This window comes from Xenopus tropicalis, chromosome 2 (genome assembly GCF_000004195.4).
Source record: "Xenopus tropicalis strain Nigerian chromosome 2, UCB_Xtro_10.0, whole genome shotgun sequence".
Classification (NCBI taxonomy): Eukaryota; Metazoa; Chordata; class Amphibia; order Anura; family Pipidae; genus Xenopus; species Xenopus tropicalis.
Genome location: NC_030678.2, coordinates 84,462,643 through 84,487,290, shown reverse-complemented (window position 1 = coordinate 84,487,290; position 24,648 = coordinate 84,462,643). Strand labels below are relative to the sequence as shown.

Genomic DNA, 24,648 nt, shown 5'->3' with positions numbered 1-24,648 from the left:
AGGGCAATGTCTCTAAGGGGAATCTATCACTGAAGCATGGATTTGGATATTGTAAAAGAAAGAGCTGCAGATAATGTATTTAATAACTCTTTTGTTAAAGCCATATTTTTTTTCAAAGGGTTTCAAGTGGTTGTCATCACAGACATAATAAGAAATGTATTAGATTTCCATCCATGGCCTATATAGGCTTATACCCATATCATGTAAGACACACTTGCTAGTAATGAAGTCTGTGATTTTCTAAGAAACTTTAGTAGTTGTAAAATTCTTCCGAGAGCTGGTGATTGTAATGTACAGTAGACCAATTTTTCCTATAATCAATCATTAGGGAGTGTAAGTGGGTGTTGAACAAAATACTGTTTTGAGGAAACTTTAATAGCAGTAAAAAACTTCAAAGTGTCAGTTCTTGAAATGTAGCTTTTTTCCATATGTAAGATAGAGATTGCACTTATGTTGCCTCCAATTACTGTTGATGCTGTTGTAATCTATGAACATTATAAGTGTTTAACTGATGTTTCCTGTATGATGGTTTCTGGATATTTAGGTACTTCTTGAGCAGTAGATGCTTCATTTGGGTTGCCCAGAACCTTTGGCTTCTTCTCTCATGGGAGAGAATAAGTTATTTTTTTTATCATACAATGGGGAATGGTCTGAAGGGCCAAAAATCTATTGCCCTATATAAAGGATATGAAAATGTTCAACACTTGCCAGCAGAATTAATAATGATACCTAGTTACTTTTTATTAGCTCTTATTTAAAGTTAAGTTTTCATCTTTCTGGGGGCTGAGTTTGGTTTGTAATAGTCTTTTTGCTATAGTAATTTGCTCTCCCATTGTGATTGATGTAATAAATCTGAAATGAACACACAAGAAAGGAGCCTTAAAATAGCCTGCAATGCCGAAAAAAGTGTGCACAATATTGTGTGGAAGCCAGTAGCTTAAATTTGCAGCCATGGGGAAGTGGATCCTAAAACATAATGTTTGATTAAATAATAATTATTAATACTAATAAAGGTATTCCAGCTCTTTGGTTGGCCTTTAGTCAGCAAAGTGAATGCATGAGGTTGTATGAGGCTGCATAATATAATGAAAATGTGATAATATAAGAGACATTTTTATAGTCTTTTTGAGCCAACACACATTTAAAAGGGTTTTTAGGGGGTGTGGCCTGATGGCTTACAACACTAAATCAACTTTCACTGTCCTCAGATCTGTCAGACAGATTCTAAGGTTACTGACACAGAGCTGGCAGAAGGGTATAATAAAGGCTGGGAAAAGGAGGTAGATTTAATAAAATTAGTCATGATTTTATATGACTTAGCTTCCAAAGCTTCATTGCTGAGCTCACACAGACATACTAAAGGTTACTCAAAGAATCAAAATTAATTAAAGATCATTAGCCTATACACTATAAGTCCCCACCTACGGGTGGTCGATATCGCACTAAGCAATCAAATTAGAACAACTGGTATAGGCGTCCGTCAGTCTGGGGACCACATCAACGAGCCAATGCAGTCCCCGATCCGACTAAAAATCAGACCTGCCTGAACGATATCTGCCTGATTTCAGGCCAGATGTGGGTCGGGCAGGCCCGTCATTAGTGCCCATACACAGACCAATAAGCTGCTGAACCGGTCTAAGGAACTAGAAGGGGCTAGAATTGGCCCGTGTATGGCCACCTTCAAGGCCGGATTTAACTTTGCGGCGCCCCGAGGCCGCCCCCGCCCCCCCCCACGAGTGTGCATGCGCAATCGCGTGGCGCCCTCTCCCCCTGAGCGCGCATGCACGATCAATGCGCATGCACAATCGCACATTTAAACTCCCATACGGAGCAGTGGGGAGAGGTTGCGACTGCTCCGTATGGGAGCCAAATTTTAAAATTCTGTTGCGGCGGGGCGGCATGCCGCCCCTAAACTTGTGCCACCCTAGGCCTGGGCCTTTGTGGCCTTTCCACAAATCCGGGCCTGGCCACCTTAACTTTCCAGCAATACAGGCTCTACTATAAGTTGGTGGAATATTTCTTTTTCACCTAGTATTTTGTTTAATGGAATATTGTTTAATGGAATATTGTTTAATGGAATATTGTTTAATGGAATATTGTGTGCATGTCCATATGCTATGGTATCATGCAAATAATAAGCACAGAGCAGTGCAGTTAAAATTATATTACTACTAGTGTCCCTTGCCATTGCCTGATACTGCAGTTGGATACACACCTGTCTTCCTTTGACAAAGGGCCTGCTACACACAGAATACACAGAAGTTAAACTGTGTCATAGTAGTCACTTGGTCCAGTTTGCTGCTGTTTATTCTCCACCAACCAACCTGAGCTAGCACATAAGTATGGGCTATTTTTGTAAACTGTCAAATGTTCCAAAAAAATAAGAAAATAAGAAAACAGTTGTGGTTGGATGTAACACACATCAAAAATGTTGTTACTTGTATAGCACATCATTGACTTTCAATGAATTATTACAGCGGTAAAATAGTTTGATTTTTCCTGTTATAATGAAGGTCTTCAAATGGAAATAATAGACTTCAGATCTGAAGTATGAAACAATATGCAAGGTTAATTATAAACTAGCGGAAGTAAGGAAAATGCTTAGAATAGCAATGCATCTGAATGTTATGCAAGATTAAAACATTTTTACTAAAATAAAAGTTTCCTAGGAGTTATACTAAATTAATTTTTCCTGTTTTAACAAGTTATAAGTAGGAACCTATTGATTTTGATTTATTGGCTTAATTAACCTATTTTATATATATATAAAAAGGAATGGACGTGCAGAGAGGGAAGGAAGCAAGGGCAGTTTTCCAGCCCCATCAAGGAAAGTAGCAGGAAGTATTTCTTCCATCCAGCAATGTTGCCTCAGCAGTAGGGCCACGGAGTAGAGATAGGAGACAAGGTGCATTTACCCTGCCCAGACTCCCAAACAGAGGTGGGATAAACTGGTGTGCATCCTCGCTTGTTGTCCTCAGAGTACTACTATCATTTAACATCTGTAACTGCATTTGTCAGTATAACCCTGCTTCATCATTTGTCTCTGACAATAAATTGTGCTATAGTTCAACTGCAAGAACCTTTCTGGCGTTCATCTTTAATAACTCTACACTACACTGCTACAGTGAGTTGTAGTTCCACTACACCCTTGCTCCGCATGGTCTCTTCCACATAGCGAAGGCCCATCCTGTTTAAGAGAGTCGCATGTAGCCCATGCTCTAAACCCTACTAGCCTGGGATTTAACTATTTCATAGCCAAATAGGGGTTACAAAGCTTAACAGTAAGGCTACAGCATCCCCTTAATCACTTTGGTTTCCGTCTCCTCCTCTAACTCACTTAGAAATTTGCTTTAGTTCTTGACTAACTGAGCTCAGCTAATTTCAAACACATCCTCCAGTCTAGCAGCCAGTGAAAATATGGCACTGCTGGTTTCCTTAGAAACTCTGCTCTAGCTGTGCACTCTGCTGGAGAAAGAAGTATTTCCTCCTAACCTCCTCTCCTGAGCTCAGCTTAACCAATACAGTGTTCAATCCAAGCAGAACGTTTTATCAATGAAAGACCTGCCTGTGTAAGCCTGCATTGTTCATTGCATAAATTCTGCAACACGTGTGCTGCTTGCAGATGTAAACGTCACTGATAATGTGTGAGAGGGAAAATGGCCACCTGATGAAAGTTGCTATTTGTTTTAGGAAAATGTGATGGTGCTGGCAAACACTGGGGATATATGCAGTAGAAATGACGTGTTGTGGGTGGGGAAGATGTGCCCAACTTTTATGGTAGGAAAATGTAGGGTTTACATGTCCTTTAAATAATATATACAGTATGAGCACTAGGCCTGGACTGGCAATCTGTAGATTCTGGCTTATACCAAAAGGGCTGCTGTAAGATGCTATAGACAGTCACTATATATTGGGCCTGTGGGCTGCTGTTTGGGCTTCTGTGTACTTGAAATGTCAGGGCCTATTTTGAACACCAGTACAGACCTGATGAGCACAATATAATGATAATATATATGGGAATGATGCACTGGCAACAATGACTCCAGCCTACAGTAGATGTAGGAACTGCACAGTGAGTATTAAACTAGTATTAAACTAGGATATTGTCAGCAAATATATATTGAGACATTATACATGTAGTATGTTGCAAATATTAGCATTGATACCTTTTATTTCCCAACAAATATAGTATTGTTGCATGTCCAGAGGTCTAAAGTGTGCATGATATACTGTCCTTATTCATAGAACCCTTTAATGCTGAAAACTTATATCTCATTATCTTCTGCTTTGTAAGTCAGTAAATTTCAATGCCTTATGATATATTTAAGAGGTCAAGCACTTACAAGAGTAAATTATATGGTAATAAAATGCAATCACTGGCACGTATCTTTTAAGTTAATGGATTTTGCATTATATGACAGTGATCCACTAGGCTGAAATATAGAAAATAGAATTGGACTATTTAATGTATCTAAAAATATGTAACCTTTAATAAAAAAAAAAAATGCTCAAAGTTAACAACCGCTTTTATAATGTCTCCAAATAGCTTACGGCACCTTTAAAAGGAGAAACTGTGGGTATTGCTTCTTTTGTCTACTGGTGTTGTTAGTAGGGCCTTAAAGCTGAAATGGTGTTCCTGGTGCACCATTAGCAAAATGTTAAATATAATATGGGTAATTTACAAATGCAGCTGCTTTGTGCAAAGTACAATTTAACCCACAATGCAGTGTGTGTTTTCTGCACAGGACAATTGTTGCCGCTAGGTGGCACTGCACCTGTTGCAATTGCAAACTAGTGTAAGCATTCAAGGGTGGCAGTAGCTCCAGGGATCCCTTGAATCAATAGGGGGTAAATTTATCATGCTGTGTAAAAGGCGGAGTGACGCATTACCGGTGATGTTGCCCAGGGTAACCAATCAGCAATTAGAAAACCAAAGCAAGCATCCGATTGGCTGCTATGAGCAACATATGCATGGAACAATGTTTTAATCCTCAGTGTACTGTGTGCAAATCACAAGATAGGGCAGAAGTAGTGACAAGTAACTATGTGGAACTGCAAGGAGCCTCTTTCAACACAAGTAGAATTGCATTTTTCACTCAACACTGTTAATGCCTAATACTGTACAACCACAACTGCAAATGCAGGTCCTAAATTACACCTAATCACTTTTACTTCTTGCTTGTTTTGAATGCCAAACTATTTTCATTCATCACATTTACAATTAGTCAATTCAGCAACATGCTGGCAAATCAGTTTGTGCATTTAAGTGAACTGAAAATGTACTGAAAAACGATAACTTATTTGAAAATGGTGCACACCAATCTTTCATTCAAATAAAAAACTCCTCCCTTATTTGACAGCTTCACTTCTTCATTCAGCCCTTCAGATATGGTCACCATCTTGGATATTTTAGCATTGTCACCTTGTTCAGAGAACAAACTCTGACTGGTTTGTGTTTTCTTTAAACAATAATTGTAAATGAGCCCTCATAAGTTTGTTTATTTGTTTTTTCAGGAAAATAATGGATATCAAAAGTGTATGGGTAAACAGCTCTTGGATTATAGTACAGAAACTAGGCAATGTTGGTGAGACTAGGCAATGTGACTCCTCTTTTTTTTCCAACTTAACTTTTATTGAAAAATAAATAGGATTTGTACAAAAGGCAGTAGTATACCTGTTTATTGTGGATGTTGTAGATTTACTTTTGTCAGGACTCTGTCCATGTTTACTTAGAATGCTGTGGATGTGAGTGAATTTTGGTCTTTCATTTCTGTCTTTCTGCCAGCAATCTAGCATCAGCTGATGGAGGTAAGGGGGGCAGCTGATTGGTGCCGGTAGCCGAAAACCATCTTCTATAGCTTTGATGACCTATAGTTGGGGAAAATATATAAATATTAAACACATACTATACACAACTATATATACAGTATATATATGTTATAACATACTGCATTTGGCCAACACACACCAAATTACAAAGGCGAAATAAAAATCATTGCAATGATGTTATATACAATGTACAAAATAATGTTTAATTTAGATTATATTGTATATAGCAAAATTATTCTCATTCATATTTAGGACTAAAGTCTGTATTTATATTATATTTATGGTTTTGTTCTTACATTGCATTTTATAATGCAGGTATGGGACCTATTATCTTGAATTCTCAGGACTCTTTCTGTTATGTAGGATTATTTTGCCACCTGCACAGATTTATATTATTTTTATTGCCATCAAGTATAAAGTACTGTTTTATTATCACAGAAATAAGGGGAATCAGTAAAAAACCTCTTAGCTTAAATAGGATTCTATGGAAAAAAATAACCTTTGGGGAACATAAGGGACAGATGTTGCTCTAGGTTTAGGATATGTTTAAATATATATGGGTATAGGTTCTTTAATTATGGTTGCTGATTTATTAACATTTTCTTTTGCTTTGCCACAACTCATAAAAATCACTGAAAAAACAATACAATTTCAGACTGCATTTGCAACAAATGCAACAATGTAAAAATTAGAGCCTTTCGCCCCACATTGCCAGGCTTCACCATGTAAAAACGCGTTTTCACTTTCGCCGGAACTTGTGTAAAATCTGGCTTTCAGACTGCTATCTTCTCCATTTATTTTACACAGCTTTTTACGCCATTTTTTCGGCAAATTCATTTTAGACAGCATAATAAATATGCCCCCAAGTGTATGCGCTAGGCTTCCGTATAAGTCATGAGATAATATAGAAAATCACTGACAGTGATAGGAAAATAGAAAACTAGATTGCCAGTATTTAAAGGTTCAGAATTTGGTGTGAGTTAAATAAAATCAGGCTGTAACACTCTCTAATTGCTTATGAGAACTTCAGAATTTGAAGTTTATTCCTGTGAATCAAGTGTGCACTTTTTTTTAATTGTGATTTTTTTTTTTTTTAAACAAAATTGCAAAAAATAAAAATCTGGCTACGTAAAACTTACTGAGATGAGGATTTAATAAATTGTGGAAAAAATTAGCATCTATTTTGCTGAAATTTATATGAATTGTTGCAAAAAAAAAAAAAAAAAATCAGCCCCTATATATTCAGCTAGTGTAAAAAAGTGGTTTATGCTGACTTTTCAAGAAGACACTGACAAGGGTACTCAAAACTGAAAAATAATACATATTCATTATGATGGAATCATGCAGTACAGCACCATTAAACTATAATAACAATGCAATACAGCAACATTAAATTGAACTCACATCCTGATTGGACATGTCCCAGTAAGGCCTTTCTCCATAAGACATGACTTCCCACATGACAATTCCAAAACTCCAGACATCACTGGCAGTACTGTATCGATGATACTGAATCGCCTCTGGTGCTGTCCATAGAACTGTACTCTTTCCACCCTGACATTTAATACAAAAATACATATTCATTATTAACGGTAAATATCATTATAACTAGGGCTAAGCTACACTTTCTTTTACTATCATGAGTAGTCAAAACACATTTTTAAAGTTATTCTGAAGAGAAAACCTCAACTTTATAAACTGACCTTAAAGTGTGGTTCATGGCCACTGGTAAGGATTAATCAATGTAACTTTACCGCAACCATGATATCAGCATAAATTAAACCTAAGTTTTAGATCCCCTTTAATGTCCTCACATTATGTTGGTACCCCACACATGAGTATACAGGAGGTATACACCCAATACTACTGCTATATAGGCACACAAAATAGCATCCTCTGAGCTACAGAACCAACTCATTGTTACTCATGTAAATCTAGACATTATGACTGTTTTGCTATACATTTTAACATTCCCATTTTGGTTAGGAAGCCAACTGTTAAGTTGCTTTCACTTACCCAGTGAAAACAAACAAACAAAAAAAAAATAATACCAAACACAGGAAAGGAATAATGAATTGATCAATAGTGTTAAACTCCCTACTTAAAGTAATAATACAGGTTATTACAGAGGAATTTCAACCCCCCTTCCTTCCCCCATGCATCATCTGTTTTTCAAATTTACCATAGTGGAGAAGATTGTATCAAGTTTATCTTCTTGCATCTGCCGAAATCCAGATATTTTGCAGACAAGGTTGGAGTTTACTAGAATCTTATTTGCAGCAAGGCACTTGTGTATATAACTCATTTCTGTGAGATATTTCATTCCTGAAGCAATGCCAGTAAGCATCCCTATCAGCTGAGGAACTGTCAGTTGTCCGTCATTCTTCTGCAGGAAGTGAAAAACACAAGAAAAAAAAACTGTAAATATGAAGTCTGATTAAATGCATGCTGAAAAAAATAAATATATATATCTATATATAAATATACACACATTACACACACACACACATATATATATATATATATGTGTGATGTGTGTTTGTGTAATGTGTGTATATTTATTTATATATGGATATATATATATATATATATATATATATATATATATGTATATATATACAAAGGATGGCACACTGCTACATATCATACATGCACGGTAAAGGATTCCAATACTGTAGAAATGACCAGAAACACAGATCTCTTGTGAAAAAAACGTGTATTTTTAAAACAGCATAAACCGCTGTTTTTTTCACAAGAGATCTCGGTGTTTCTGGTCATTTCTACAGTATATATATATATTTTTTTTTTAGAACAATCCCAAGCCCTTTACTCTTAAACAGTATGAAGCAGCCCATCTATGACAACTTTTGCCCTGGTTGGCTGGCAATAGCCATTGGATGGAGTCCCTGGACACCTCTACCTGCTAAAAAGGGTCAACAGCACCAATGAAATTTAAGCAGGCATTGTAGCAATTCAAAAGAAATTCAAGACTTCTCAGTTTCTGGAGATCTAGTACATATTGGAACTCCAGGGCCTTTCTTGGTCACAAGCCATTATCAGCCTTACCAATAATGACTTTGACTATAAATACTAAATTAACAACTAATTACTTTAAACTGTTGTTATAAAATGCTTAATAAAACATGTTACTAAAAAAAAAGAGGTGTTCTTTCATTTCTGAGGGATGCTTCATTCAATATCCATTTGTCAGCTGCATAAAAGCTGCCTTTAGAATAAAGCCACGCCACTATTTTAAGATGGCAGAGACCTACAATACCAACCATAAAAAATCTGTACTTCCCAGTGTGATATATTTTTTTATATAAATATTGAACTGTGTTACCAAATGATAGCCCAAATATACTTTTAAGTACATGAATACCATGGTTAGATGTAGCTGGATCTGGAGCAGGGAATATTAGTTATGAACTCAAGAGTCAAGATGCCATTACAAGGCCCCAGTTGCTCACCATGTTCTTTTCTGCAAGTATCCAGTCAGCCATCTTCTGTCAGTTACCTTAGCTTAGGGACCAACTTGCAATATACTCTATAGCAGTAATCCCTAACCAGTGGCTCGTGAGTAACATGTTGCTCATCACCCCTTTGATGTTGTTCCCAGGGGCCTCAAAGTAGGTGCCAATTTTTAAATCTCTGTCTTGGAGACAAGTTTTAGGAGCATACAGACACATTTTTACTCCAAGCAGAGCCTACTGAAGGCCAGCAGTCCACATGGGGCTACCAAATAGCCAATCACTGCCCTTATTTGGCATCCTCAAAAAAGCTCTTTTCATACTTGTATGGCTCATCAACACTTTTTACATCTTAGTGTGGCCCACAGGTAAAAAAAAAAAGGTTAGAGATACCTGCTCTATAGTATAGGAGGGTGACCTGTAATTTTCTGCATTTCAACTCAGGTGCAAGGTGGTCCCAGAGTGCCACTGACACTCCTAACAAAATCCAAGATAAGGTAAGTGCCTGAGTACAGCTTTGAAGGCCTGGATCATTACTGTTATAGAGATCATAAACCTGTAGGCTGGTCCATTAAGTTCAGTATGTAAAGTACTGCATTTCTAGCCATATTCATTTTTAGTATTTAGTTCTCCTTTAACAATACTATTTAGCTAAATGCTTCCTGTTATTTTTTTTTTCCAGTGATTCATTTGTAAAACATCTATATTACGTCTGTATCTGTCTGCAACAGAAGGATATTAAGTGCTCCAGTCTACAGTGCTTGACCTGTACTATAAGTGCCAGAACTGGGTTAGGTGTTATGCGTACAGCTTGGCTTTAATTATAGTTTGTTTCCCCTCTCTAGCACAAAATTTAGCTATTCTGATCCTAGCATACTACAATACAAGGAAGGTATTCACCTGTTTGTTAGACTGTGTGTTTCTGATCAGAGCAGGTTCACTGTGGAGCACCCATTTCTCCTAATAGGCAGCCCAGTGAGCTGAAGGCAAGCTTTTTTTAAAACACAGTATCTAAGTTAATTGGAAACCAATGCACATACTTGCCTGACAGCATTAACCCTAAAGCTGCTGGCTGAAATATTGCTTTCCTTGCCCACAATCCTACATAGTGCCACAATAGTTATAGGGGCTAGTGATGACATGGATTCTCGGCAAAATTCTGCCTTTCGACATTGGCGTATTTTTTCACGAAACGGTTGCAAAAATTTGCAGCAGAAAAAATTAAGCGAGTAAGAAAAAAGCTGCGGTTGCGTCAAAGTAGCCATTTTGCAAATTTTTTCACAGCTCATTACTAATAGAAACCCTAAAGAACAAACAGAGTCAGTTCCAACTACCCCACCAAAGGTGGGATACATGGAAAAGGGTACTGAATTCAAACACTATTCCTGTTCCTCTGCCTACATACACATAATGTATTGTATTGTCTTTTCCCCATGACAACCTCTTCAGCACTAACTTAGCACTAAAAATTCAAATAGGCATTTTGCACTAAACCCAGGTACTTTTGAAAGTAAAAAGATAAAACATGTTGAAAACAGCTGAGTGGCCACAGTGCTGCTGACACAATTGATTCAGACACTTATCATTTTGGGACCATATGATCATGAATGTTTCCACCCTCTTGTCAGCTCCTACACAAAAACAAACAAAACATACTGCTAGATCATCAAAAGAGCTAGGAGACTATTAGGCTTATAGAAATGTGTTTTCTACACGATCACCCACACAAAAGCTTGAGTGCTAATTTGCATTGCCTTGCAATACCATTTTCTCCTTTGTCAACATCAACACGGACAAAATTCTCTGCTCTGATGCTTTTGTCTCCTATCCTCCTACTTTTTATTATCTTACGGCCTTTTATGTTTTTTTTCTGTTGTTCTGACAAACAAAAGTTATATACTGTGAATCTTATAAAGGGAGGTAGAATTCTATATTTATTTCACACATATTATAATTCAGAGACATTCAGATACTTCAGGTAAAAGATATAAATTATGAGTGGACAAAAAGTCCATAGTGGACACATTATATATATTGTGCATAATGTGTGTGTGGTAAAATCACAATGCGTGATTTCATCTCATCTACTACTATTGATTCTTGATGTTTACTCTGTACTCCTCTTCTATATTTTTTTTTTGCCCTTTTTACTGAATTCTCTTTTCTATTTTTCACATCTTTCTCTCATGCTTACTACCTAATTTCAAATATTTTATCTCTTTCTTCCTTTTTTCTCCTCCTACATAATATTCCTCTACTTCCCTTCCTCCCATTTATTACCCATTCTACCTACTCTACTCCAATAAACCTCTTAACTCCTTTCCCCTTCCTTAACCTTTAGCCAACCTCTCATTTTGGTCATATCAATCTCATTTCCCTCTCTGTAATTACTTTTCCTTCTATTTAGTCCCTCCTTATCTCCCAGACCCATTTTATCCCAGCTTGCTGTGTTCTGCTCTCTAACTTTCCCGCATTGTACTAATTAAGCTACCCCATTCATTTTGTTCTTTTTTTATCATGCTTTCCCTCCCTTTAGTAAATCATGGACTGCAGAAACTTGATCTTCCAGTACCTGGAAAGGCAAGGGACTCCTCAGCAGTCCCCTCTGTCTAGGGAACACTGTTGCAGTGTTCCTATTTCATGGGCTGCAGGTAGCAAAAAAATTCCGTGTAAAATAATCACTATACTGCTGCGATAAGCTGCTACTGTGCTGTACAAAGTTTAATTTCCCATAAGCATAATCATAGGAGACTACTATTGCAGACAGCAGCAGAGAATGGGTACTAATCCCAAAAATGCATATGGGTCCACAGTAGCATACAACCAGGGATAGGAGACTGCTGATCCTCTTGCTTTCCCAGATAAAAGTACACAACTGTTAAGCAGAAATTTCACAAAAAAATGCATAAACATATATTATATATTTAATGGTGTAAAGCATTGTTCCCTCCGATTGTTACCATATTTCAAGAACACTAGAATGAAGTCAGACACCTTCTGTTACAACCCCGGTCACCAGATCTAAATATAATTGAACCTTTACGTGACATTCTGGAGCCAAGTGTGTGATGTAGCCTTCCACTTTTTCACATCAGCAATGTGTACACAAGTAGTTACATATAAATAAAAAATATATAAATATAGTCAGTCAGCTTTTTGCTAAGACACTGATTAAGTAAAAAAACAACAGTAGCTCTAATTATTCTCTGTTCTTCAGGTCTGTTGAGAATTATTGGCAACATTTGTGTTCTTTATAGTTATACCTTTGTATTTAGATTGATAAAATATAGATTCATGTACACATACCCGTACAAAGGAATCCAGCACTCCATTGCCCAAATATTCCATTACAGTCATCATAGTGTTTCCTGTTAACGATAAAAACTTGATTAGGTTTATCTGCAGTCAACCAGAGTGCAATCTATTCACTGGAGGTATGGTATGCTAGCAATATAGTTAGGAATCCTTTTACTGACACAGATAAACATAAATCATTATTAAAATGAAAGATAAAGAAAAAACTCTTCCATATGTGATTCCCATCTGGTTTAACTATATTGGCTATGTCAGAAAGAGTTTACATATATCGCAGCTTGGATCTGATTCCTCAAGTCATATCTCCATTTGTGCGAGGAGTGGACCACATGCCATTACACATGTCATTTAAGGAGCTGCCGGGTGTGCAGGTGTAAAAGCATGTACAGAGACAGGCCCAGATTTGTGGTGAGGCTCCAAAGGCCTGGGCCTAGGGCGGCAGAAATTCAGGGTCGGTATGCCGCCCAGCTGCACTGAAATTTTGCTCACATATGGAGCAATGGGGGCCAGACACACAGAACCTTTAGCCCATCCTCTCCCCACTCCTCCGTATGTGAGTTAAGTGGCATGTATGCGCATGGGGGGGGGGGTCGAGGTGGGCGGTGAAAAGGGGCGGACTTGGGGCGCCCTATTCTGAAATCCAATTTATTTCAATAAAACTTTTGTTTTTTACACAATGTCCCAGTGAGTGTGGTACTCTCTCTCTATATACTGTATATATACAGGGTAAATATCTAGTAATATATTTTAAGTATATTAAATAAACGTATTTAGGCATTTATTTTTATGACTGTGTCCCTTTAGCACCTGCCGAAAAAATATCTGCATCATTAAATTAATTAAACCAATGCACAACAATTATTTTCAATCCAACCTATTAAATCAAAATTTGTTGGTTTATAATTCTGGGAATCTGAGAATAAGCAATCAAAGAATCTGTACCTCGAGTTATGACTCCCTCAAGACGAATGATATTGGGATGGTCAAACTGACCCATTATGCTAGCTTCGGCCAAAAATGCTCGCTTCTGTTTTTCTGAACAACCTGCTCTCAGGGTCTGAATGGCAACAGGAAGCTCTCGCTTACTTGGAAGTTTTAGACATCCCTTGCATACCTCCCCATAGTCTCCTGAAAATCAAAAAACAAATGTTTAGTGTAGTTTATCATTAAGATGCTAAAATGCTAAGTGGTAGCATTGCCCACTTCCATCAGATTTATGCTGTACATTGAAAACCCTTTTTTGTCCATTCACTAGCTATAGCTAGTGGTATTTTAAGATTATGTGATTTTTTTAATGCAAATGTCTAGTGTTAATATTTCTAGTATTACAAGTTTTTAAAATAGGAGATAGGAGGAGAAAGGATACAGTGCACAAGTACTATTTCTTTAGAAAGTGTTACTTCAAGTATTTTTAATATGCCTTAGTAAACAAGCTCTTTGATGCAGGAAAAAATCTACAAAATGATTGTTTCACATAATTATTGAAAAACAGAAATCTAGTAAGGAAGGTACCCATTTAGATGTCAAATAGGTACATTGATATTGGGTTTTTTTTAACACTTTCATCTAAAAGACTTTCCATCTGTAGTAAATGTTGCTCACCTATGATATAATCCAAGACTAAGTTATCAATAGATACATAAGACATGATTTTCTGTGTCAGAATTCCTGCTCTCAGAAAAATTCTTCAGGGCATGGCACGAGTATGCTCAGTTTGCTCTTTTCTCCCCCTCTCTTCTCCTCCTCCCCCTCCCCTCTCTGCTGTGTAATCTGAGTTTAGGGTTGTTCCAGGAGCAGTGTGCAGGCAGAGAAGTGAAGTCAAACCAAGCTAAAATGGCAGCTGCTATCTTAAACAAACAGATGAAGCTTCTATGGCTGTTTACTCAGGTATAGTAAAGCATTTTGAAGAATAAATATAGCATTCTAGTTTGCACTAATGCGACTAATCTATTGGCAGTAAAATGCCAAAATGCCTTTCCTTCTCCTTTAAATCAGAGGGCTTTCTACCCGAAAGTAAATGGCATTGAAACAATCACTTTTCTTTTATCATTAAAATTCCTTGGGCACAACTTCCTGTTAGTTTGGTTCATGCACACAAGACTGCAAAGTAAATAGCAGATTCTCAGGTATGCTTGATTTACAGTGATATATGCTAAATGCGTTTTTATCTAAAACCCAAAAGATTGTGAGTCTAGGCATTTTGTAAAATTATTGTTTGCAAGTAACTGCATTTAGCCAGCCTTGTGGAATAAAGCTCAATACTTTAAAATGGGAGTTAAATAACAGGAAGAAGATATTAAGGCTGGAATGATTACTCCAGGGAGATGCCTCTTCAGAAACTATATTATTATATTTATTATACCATGGGGATAGAGATATTCCACTTATGTGCGTGATATCTTTAATCATAGCAATTTCCCACATAATTTCAATACATTTATCTCTTTTTATGTTGTTAAAATTAACAAATGTTTGTTTTATTGTATTCATTCCACAATTCTGTATAAATGTATCCTATAATATAATGGAATTATTATATCCCAATTCTGTTTTTTTATGTTTGTGCTTGTAATATATAACTGGAAATTTGCAAAGAATGCCTGCAAACTGGAAACGCACTTACTATTCAAAATAACACTGGAAAACTGCTTTTAGGGTAACTGTAATATTTAATAATTCCCACTAAATTGTATATAAAACCCTTTTTTACATTTACAGTTGTTAGCTGGTCTAACATGCAGCACAATTTGGGTATATCCTGTGTACATTTGGCTATAACTACAAAGGAAGAAATTGAAACAATGTGAAAATGCCTGATGAAGAGATATTATTTTTTTAGTTTTTTTCTCAAGACATTCAATTCTTATTCTTCATTTAGTCAATTAGGACTGATTTAAGGTGCTAGTGGGCCTAGGGCAAATATCTCCTTGGTGGGCCCCCTGTGGTGGCCCCAATACTTTTGTGATAGTGATACCCTCAAGCAGGTGAACTAGGACATAATAATGGGGGTAATAAAGAAATGGTCTGTGTTTACCAAAACAGAATTGAGGCCCAATCCAGCTCCCTGGACTAACAACCATAGGAGTGGGTAAACCATTATTACAAAATGGGAGAAAAAAAAAAAAATATACAGGTTGTATAACTGATATGCTCTCCCAATGGATTTAAAGGTGGGGTCTGCTATTTCAAGGGGATACTTCAGTCAAATGTTACAGCAGATGAAATGCCCCTTTTGTCCATTTAGTAAAAAGGCCTTGTAGGCATGATACCACACAAAAAATCTTGGTTTCTTTTAATGATGGCTAACATGGTACAACATTCACACACTCAGACATTTCAGTATGTTAGATAGCAAACAGATGACTGATGTAGTGCTAATGGGGGGGGGGTTTCTCATTAGAGAGTCCTATTGCATCTGTAATTTAGTTAGCAATTTTAGTTTTTCGCGATTTTGGAGGTGGAAAAAAGTCAGTTTTAAGGAAGGTTGATGTCCCCTTAACATATTGGTATGGGTGAGTATAGATGATCTATTGTTTTTTATTTTACATATAAATAAAGATAGAGACAGAAAGAGATAGGTAAAGAGACGATAGGTGGATAGATTAGATTTATAAATCTGATGTCTTATGGTTCTAAAAAATACGGGTGGGAAAGGTGAACACCATCATAATTCATAATATAAAAAATGAGAACCTTCAGACTTCACAGAATGAGTAAAAGATCTTCATAACCTCTCAATGAACTTGTCTCTCAAAAAAAGTAAAAAAGCGACAGGCCCTGAAGAACTGAGCTTGAAGTTTAGCCGTGCACAAGTGATTAAAGCTTCAGGGTTGTAAGAATGGAATTAATTTGCTTTAAAGTTTTCAGCGGCAAAGCGGATGAAAAATCAATAAATCATTTAGTAACTTAGCATATTTCCAGACAGTTTTCATGTTTCAGCTAAGCCTCTCAGAACAGATGTTAGCTTGTGAAGCCTCACTAAGAAATCAGAAGCATCGTTTAATGCCAACCTTGTTGCAGGTAAATGAGAATATAAACTGGAGGAAGAATAAAGAAAAAACAGCAAATTGCCTGCGCTGCTGAATATCAGACATCTGCAGAACTGATTCGCCCTGTTCAACAGAGATTACAGATTAAACTCAGACCAGTACACCTAAAGCACTGACTTCTGCTGTCAAATCTTATAATAATCTTTTTTTTCCCACATTTTCCGAATTTTTAAAAACATTTTGAAAACACTATTTTGCCCATTGTTGATTCTTGTGCTCTAGACAGGCTGATTCCTGAATATGAGACATTGATTATTACATTAGAAAAAGTTGCCTTATTGATCAAATTGCCTTATATGCAGGCTGGTGAATTTTTCATGAAGCAAAGACCTTAGACTAATAAGAAACCAGTGGTTTTTTTTGCTCCAGGGGAAGGCTTTTCTCTTTCAATAAAAAGATAATTGGAAGACTAAGACCTATATTCTGTCATAAGAGGAAATTCAATTCTATGCATGAATTTCTACTTGCAGTGCCAATGCAGATCAATCAAATAAAACTCACTCCTCATAAATAGCTGAACTGGTGTCTAAACAGTTTCAGATGGGAGTTCACCTCAAGCTCCCCAGTGCATGTGTATAGTGGCCATATACTAGTTAAGTATCTAATCAATGGCCAAAATGAGTTCCCAGCAGGTGACATCAAAAGATAAAATTGTGATTATAAATATATATCTGTTTTGATCCGATGGGATGACAGGAGAGTTTGGCAAAACTATTCCATATTTTTCTACCCAGAAGTGTAATGGATAGTGACCAAACTGTCCAACCAAACCTAGGCAAGTATACTCAGTTTTATACTTACTTTAAACACACAACTAGATATTTGGCAGGGAAAATCAGTATCTTATTAAAAATAATGATCCTGATTTATCAAGTCATGTTGTTTTAATTTAATGATATGGACAACTGCACTTGTACTGTTTTGCCCCTATATTAGTAAATGGACCCAATATCTTTGAGTATATACTGTAGGTGCCTCCTTCATCATGGTGCTAGCCACGGCACAATGGCAGTGAAAGTTACTGCACTGTGGCACACTGAGAATATTATGCTACAGCAATATATACGTATGTCATCATGCTACATTTTAGCACAATAACAAGACTAAAAGGGCAATTCTCTTCTGACTGATTGTCCATTTATAGGTTCTTGTTTGAGTTCCTTGAGTAATAATTTTGTTTCTCGTTCTCTGGGTCCCAACTTTTTGTCTGTTTATCAACTATGTCTGATTGCTGCCTACCCCTGACCAATGTCTTTTTTCTTTACACATCGGACACATCCAGCCTGTACTCTCTGAACTGTTTCCTAGAATTAATGTTTGCTGCCTTGCCCTCTGTTAATACTTTGAGTCTTAGCATCTTCAGGATACCATTCATCTCAAACAATAGTAAAAGGTTGATAAAAAAGTAAAAGAATGTAAGAAACAAACCAAAAAGAACCATTACAAAGTTTATAATTCAATGTATCTATGCACAGAGCAGCTAAGCAAACAAGCAGAAGATAAGTAGTATGTCAAGGCATGTGTCTGTCTGTGAAGATCTTTACCATTCTTGGTTTTTAATTCCAATGGCATATGGACAACTCTTTAAACAAGTGACAGAAATATAATGTTCTCTCAAAGGACAGTGATGTCACCATGGCACAGGCCAGTGAAAGTCACTGTTATGTTCACAATCTGTCACTGACAGTCATACAAGTAATATCAGAACAAATGGCCTTGGGCTGCCTTGGCACAGTGAGCTCATCTCAAAATCATTCTGAGCAGAAGATTTGTAGTGGTATGAAATTTAATGAGCCAAAAAGTAATAATGAATATTAACACTAGATGCTAACAAGTAGGTTGTGATACTGTGTGTATTTCATAATACTCGATTTATATACAGTATTAGGAGAACAGGAATGTCTGTCGGTGCAAGATCATTCACAAAAGAGCTGTGATGATATGTGTTGGATGCATACATTGTTGGCTTATAATTTTATGTCTTCAGAACTATGCAAAACAGTCTGTGTCCCGCTCCACTGCTCTGGCTCCCACTATGGAAGGCACACCAGCTATGGAAGGCACAGTTTCTTAAAGTAATGAGATCTGCCATGCAAGTTAAGATATCCTCCATTCTTTTCCCATGCAGTTACAAAAGTTGTTCTATGTAGTGTATTCATTTTTTGGAATAGTCTCCCTGGCTGTAAATTACCCCCACACACATACCTAAAAAGCTCTCTGTTGCAGATTAGAGATAAGGTCCCATGCTGTACTTCATAAGTATAATACAATAGCATTTAACAAATTTATAGAATTAAAAATTTAAAAATAAGGTGTCTCTTGTCACTATTATGTTTTGCTGTGTAGCATATGCACATACCTGTTCCCAGTATTCTTTCGATTTTTATGCAGGAATTGTCCAGCTCCTTTGCAAAAAGGTGAACTGCTTGCATTGGGTCTTCACAAGTGTCTGGGTCTATGTATGTTCTTCTTGTGGGTATTTTAACTGTAATAAAGCAATGGAATAAAAAATGTTAGTCGCAAAGGCGAACATCAAAACTAAATCAGAATATTCAGTTTGATATTGATATCAGCATATGCAAACTAACACCTTTGTGCAGTAAATCTGAAATCAGAAATTTCTGAGTCAGTTCTATTATTTTATCCCATATATTATTGAATAATTGCCAATACCTTCTTATAAACAAAGACTTGTGGTAAACAACAGGAACATCTATATACAGTATACTTGAACCATGATCCATATAAAGAAATCAAACTTTGCTCCCAAATTGCCCATCTAACCTGATTGGATGAGCTTTGAATTATAGTGTATTCCATGAAAAATTACATTTTTTCTGTATGGATCTGATAGATTATTGTCACATAACCTTTGACTGGAAATATGAGTTTTGCCATGAGCAGGACAAACTAGAGAGGGTTAATAACTGAGCCAAACCCCACAATTGTTAGCAAAATTCATTTTGTAAAAGAATGGCTGCATTATTTACTCAGCAGCGGGAAGCGTCAGTTTTCCGTACACAATTTATGCTGTGTGATAGCAGAAATATCGCACTGATTATAGTTTGCTGTGCATGACCAGTTTCACACATTCAGGTGAAACTCATTTTAGTGCAGCTCATCCATCCGCAACCCACAATTAAGTGAAACAAATGCATGTCCCTTGTCTATCAACCAGCTATGGACATGCACTAACAGCTAGTGATTAACGCAGCTCTGATGGATAGTGAATGTTAATTATTTTTTTTCTACAGTGATTTTTCATATTTGCTGATAAACATAAAGTTATTCTTATATATCTCCTTGTGATTCATTCAACCTCCCCAGTGATCAATTTCAATGCTTTTAGAAGCAATTGTATAATATGTACTCTTACAGAACATAATAAAGACTTCTTTCATATTGTAATAACTTTCCTTAATCAAGCATCTTTTTCCAGTAATATTGTTCCTATGTACAAAAAAATTACTAATGCCCAAAATCTTCTGAAATCTACGTTTTTTAATGTAGCAATGTTTTAAGTAACATATTCATAATCAATATCATTCTTTATACTTATCCAACCCTTTCATTTTAGTACAATGCATTTCTTGCCTTTTATTATTTATAGATACTATATATAACTATTATGTAAACGTGTATGAAAGAGACAAACCATGCAGCATGCAGAATATCACAATCTTGGCACCACAATTTTTGTATGTTGCAGCGTTTGCAGGTAACTGAGAATATAATATATGCACTATCTCCCCTTACAATGTAATAATCTATGCCAAAGCAACTCCCGCAAGGATTTATTCCACACTTCTACTCAATTTACAGCCCTGCTTACCCCACCCTTGGGGAAATTTTGCATTAAAGATAACCCACTCTAATTCTGGTTGTTTATATAGGTCATGGGGCTCCACAGTGACTGAGAGTTTACCAGAGCCACTTACATTAGGAAGATAGCAAGACTTTAGGAAGCTAAATGCATGGATAAAGTTATGGTGTAAGAATTGTGGTACAATATCTGTATCTTTAATGGATTCAGTCTCTGTATCAGTAATGGAGTGCACCTCTATAGAAGGAGATGTGGCATTAGAATAGGAACACAGTGGAGGAGTGAGAAGGCAAAAAAAGATTATGGGTACAGTATATGCTACAAACCTCCCAGTATATGTGAGAAGAATGAAGTCCATATAACATTGTGCCTTTTAAGATTATGTTTTATAGACATAATGGAGTGACTAAGACACTTATTTTAAAAATGAAACCCAGTAGAAGGGAATCACTGCTCCATATTAACTGATAAAGATTTTTCACATTGTTACAAAAATGGAATGGCTTCAAAATGTTACTTAACAGTAAATTTCCCTTGTAAATAAAAAAGATCCCCTAACAATATAATGGTCAGCATTAGGTTAATACTAAAAAGGCTTTAAAATAAGTTGATTTAGTTAAAACATTTTTTACAAGAAGGCCAATAAAAATGCAAAAAAATACAAACAGCCAAGCAATCAGGGCACTGCTGCAAAGAGTAAAACAAATCCCAAATTAGGAGTGGGACCCTTGGTATCAAGGGGTGTAACTTGGTTGACAAGAGCAGGGAAAAAGCAGAAATCGTAAACTGCTATTCTTCTTCTATTTACACTGCCTAAAAACCATTTAATGAATCCATATAAAGATGGCAGCTTGCCTCAGGGGAAGACTAGAACTTGTAATTCTAAACAAATGTTAAGGACCTTCACCCCAGGTTATGAAAACAGCTTATCTCTGCCATTGCCAATTCACTAATTTACTTATGATTTGTGCCATAATTGCTTTATGAACAATAGATCTTGAGAAATGTAATTGCCTTCTATGAAGAGGTAAGCAGAACCCTAGAAACTAGGGTGCAGTAGAGCTACTTACATTTTGCTAAGGGATTTGATAAAGTACCTGGAACTTTAATAAAAAACTGGATGAAGGATAGATTATAAAGAGTGGTGGTCATTGGAACATTTTATAATTAGAATGGTGGGGTTGGTGGATTGATCTTAACAACATGTTCCACTAAAAAGTGGGACTTGTTTAAAAATTCAAAATACCATTGCTTTGTGTAATAAATATAGTGAGCTAATGTAAGGTATGAAACCAAAGGATGATACATAGAACTCCATTTATCTACTCACCCAACCCTTTTTAAAGGCTTCTTTGAAAATACATTTTAGCCATAGCTATTGTTATTAGCCAAGCAATTGTCAATAGCCATTGTCATAGGTGAATATTCTCTGGCTGGGTAGGTTAGGATAAATCTCTTAAAGAGATACTGAGACAGAAGTTAAACCTTTTTTTACATCTATCACAACATTGTCTTTGCATGCTATTCATAATTTTGCTTTAAAAGTATTTTCCCAATTCTTTTACATTACCTCTCTCAACCCCCATGTTTAGGTGCTCCTAAAGTATCATGCTCAGATCATTTAAGTTGGGAATTACACAGTCCTCACTCCAACAATTTGGAGTGCAATTATGTCCAATATGTCAAAAGTGTACACAGAATTATACGTGGGTTATGTAATTAAGTTTGATTATTAGCAGTAACCCATAGCAATCAGCAAGTAGCATTTATTGGTCACCTATTTAAAAGCAAACCTCTTATTCCCTGCTATGAGTTACTGCATCTGGGCACAATTAGTGCCTTTTATTACATATGGGGACACTTGTTCGGGGAAATTGCGGCACCGCGTATGATATCTCACTAGCGATTTACATACTTGCCGGTGGGATGGTATTTCGGGGGGAAAAGTCAAACGAGACAAGGGAGATTTGTTGCGGGCGACTAGTCTCCCCGTGTGCCACAGCCCTAATACATCAAACAGAGTTGGGTCAAGTGTAAATCCACAAGTAGATGCAATGACTCTGGAAAAGTGGGAAAAATTTAATTCTGAGTAAAAAAAACTATGGCTAACACTGCACTTGCATTCCTAACAGACCCCTATAAATGTAGACTGTAGGAGCAGTGCCAGCTTTGTGTCACTGTGTGCTGCCTGTGTGTGCCATACAGCATAGGGCAAGCAGAGTATGGCACACACAGCCAGCATAGGGCAAGCAGAGTATGGCACACACAGGCAGGATAGGGTAGGCAGAGTATGGCACACAGGCAGGGTAGGGCAGGCAGAGTATGGCGCACACACAGGCAGCATAGGGCAGGCAGAGTATGGCACACACAGGTAGGGCAGGATAGGCAGAGTATGGCACACAGGCAGGGTAGGGCAGGCAGAGTATGGCACACACAGGCAGCATAGGGCAGGCAGAGTATGGCACACACAGGCAGGGTAGGGCAGGCAGAGTATGGCACACACAGGCCAAGTATGGCACAAACCAGCCAAGAATGGCACACACAGTCAAAGTATGGCACACACAGGCAGGGTAGGGAAGGCAGAGTATGGCACACACAGGCAGGGTAGGGCAGGCAGAGTATGGCACACACAGGCAGGGCAGGGTAGGGCAGGCAGAGTATGGCACACACAGGCCAAGTATGGCACAAACCAGCCAAGAATGGCACACACAGTCAAAGTATGGCATACGCAGGCAGGGTAGGGAAGGCAGAGTATAGCACACACAGGCAAGGTAGGGAAGGCCGAGTATGGCACACACAGGCAGGGTAGGGAAGGCAGAGTATGGCACACACAGGCAGGGCAGGGTAGGGCAGGCAGAGTATGGCACACACAGGCAGGGCAGGGAAGGCAGAGTATGGCACACACAGGCAAGGTAGGGAAGGCAGAGTATGGCACACACAGGCAGGGTAGGGAAGGCAGAGTATGGCAGGTTTTTGCTGTACTTCAACCATTAATATGGGTATGGTCATGTGATAACACGGGTGCGGTTTCAAGTGGGTGCAGTTTCAAAAAGGGGAGTGGTCAAAACTGGCTTCCATTATCGGCCCTCCACCACCTAGGTCGGAAAAATTCCGGCCCTCGGTACCACAGAAGTTGGACAGCACTGTTTTATAGCATATAGTTGGACACTGTGGGGATGAGAGGATCATTTGCGCTGCAAACTTCCAGATATCCTTCTGGGCTGCCCAAATCCAGTGTCCATGCTCTGACTAGCCATGAATTCACAGGTAAAAAGTGATTTAATTGACTCTCGGTTGGCAGCAGGCCTAGAACATACTGAGAACCCCAGAAGAAATCTGAAAAGGAAGGCTAACCTAGGATTATCCTAGTTTTTGTATTTAAATTGGAGGGAGAAACCCCAAAAGCTATAAAGGCAGTGCTGAGCTCTAAGAACCCATAAAATCATTATGCTCCAGAAAATTAATGAGCATTATGTCAATGCAATTTAATAGTTGCCTTTATCTCGAAAAGCTTTTTACAGCAATGAAACAAATAATTCAAGCAAAGAAAACAGCTTTTCCAATCTGAAGGGATTGGGATTTTAATAATAAATCAGCCCCTAACTATATCACTGATTGAAAAGTCTATGAATTAATACATTGTAAATTTTTTTACATAAATTATTTGTCCCCTTACATAAAGCTTTTACTGTAGCTAAATTATAAAGGCCACACATATGGCAATTCCTATGTAGCTTTTTACTTCATTTACATAAACATTCACTAATTAATTCCCTTATTTACCCTTAGAAAATGTTTATATACAACATTAAACAGCTTCTCACAGGGGGTATGGTTAAATTGTTACTTAATTGTATCTGAGTAACTTTAAGGATTTAGTGGTGAAACGGTATTAAAATCATATTTAACAATCTAATGTTGTTCATTAGACAATTATTACATTGCACATTTTAATTTTTTAAGACCTGAAGGTGGCTTTTTAATGGGGGGGATAGAGATTTTGTTAGTAACAGGTTTTATTTTATACACTGCCTGCTGATGCTACTGATCAAACATTCATCCTTTTTCAACTGGCTTAAGGGTCACTAAATACTCTGCAGGTTTGAAAAAGCTATATTAAATATGTAGAAAAGAAAAATTGTTCACATTGCTCATTTTGTTT

The 24,648-nt window shown here is 37.2% G+C and overlaps 1 protein-coding gene across 1 annotated transcript in view; it reads right to left on the bottom strand.

Annotated features, from left to right (window-relative positions):
• The window catches only part of LOC108645842 (ephrin type-A receptor 7), a 66,623-nt gene that overhangs the window by 14,121 nt on the left and 27,854 nt on the right, over positions 1–24,648 (bottom strand). Inside the window, exons 6-11 of the mRNA XM_031896215.1 lie at positions 19,023–19,148; positions 13,557–13,742; positions 12,606–12,667; positions 8,012–8,215; positions 7,234–7,383; positions 5,675–5,868 (exon numbers count right to left, since the gene is read on the bottom strand). Coding sequence (XP_031752075.1) covers positions 5,675–5,868; positions 7,234–7,383; positions 8,012–8,215; positions 12,606–12,667; positions 13,557–13,742; positions 19,023–19,148 — 922 coding nt within the window. The remainder of the gene's footprint in view (positions 1–5,674; positions 5,869–7,233; positions 7,384–8,011; positions 8,216–12,605; positions 12,668–13,556; positions 13,743–19,022; positions 19,149–24,648) is intronic.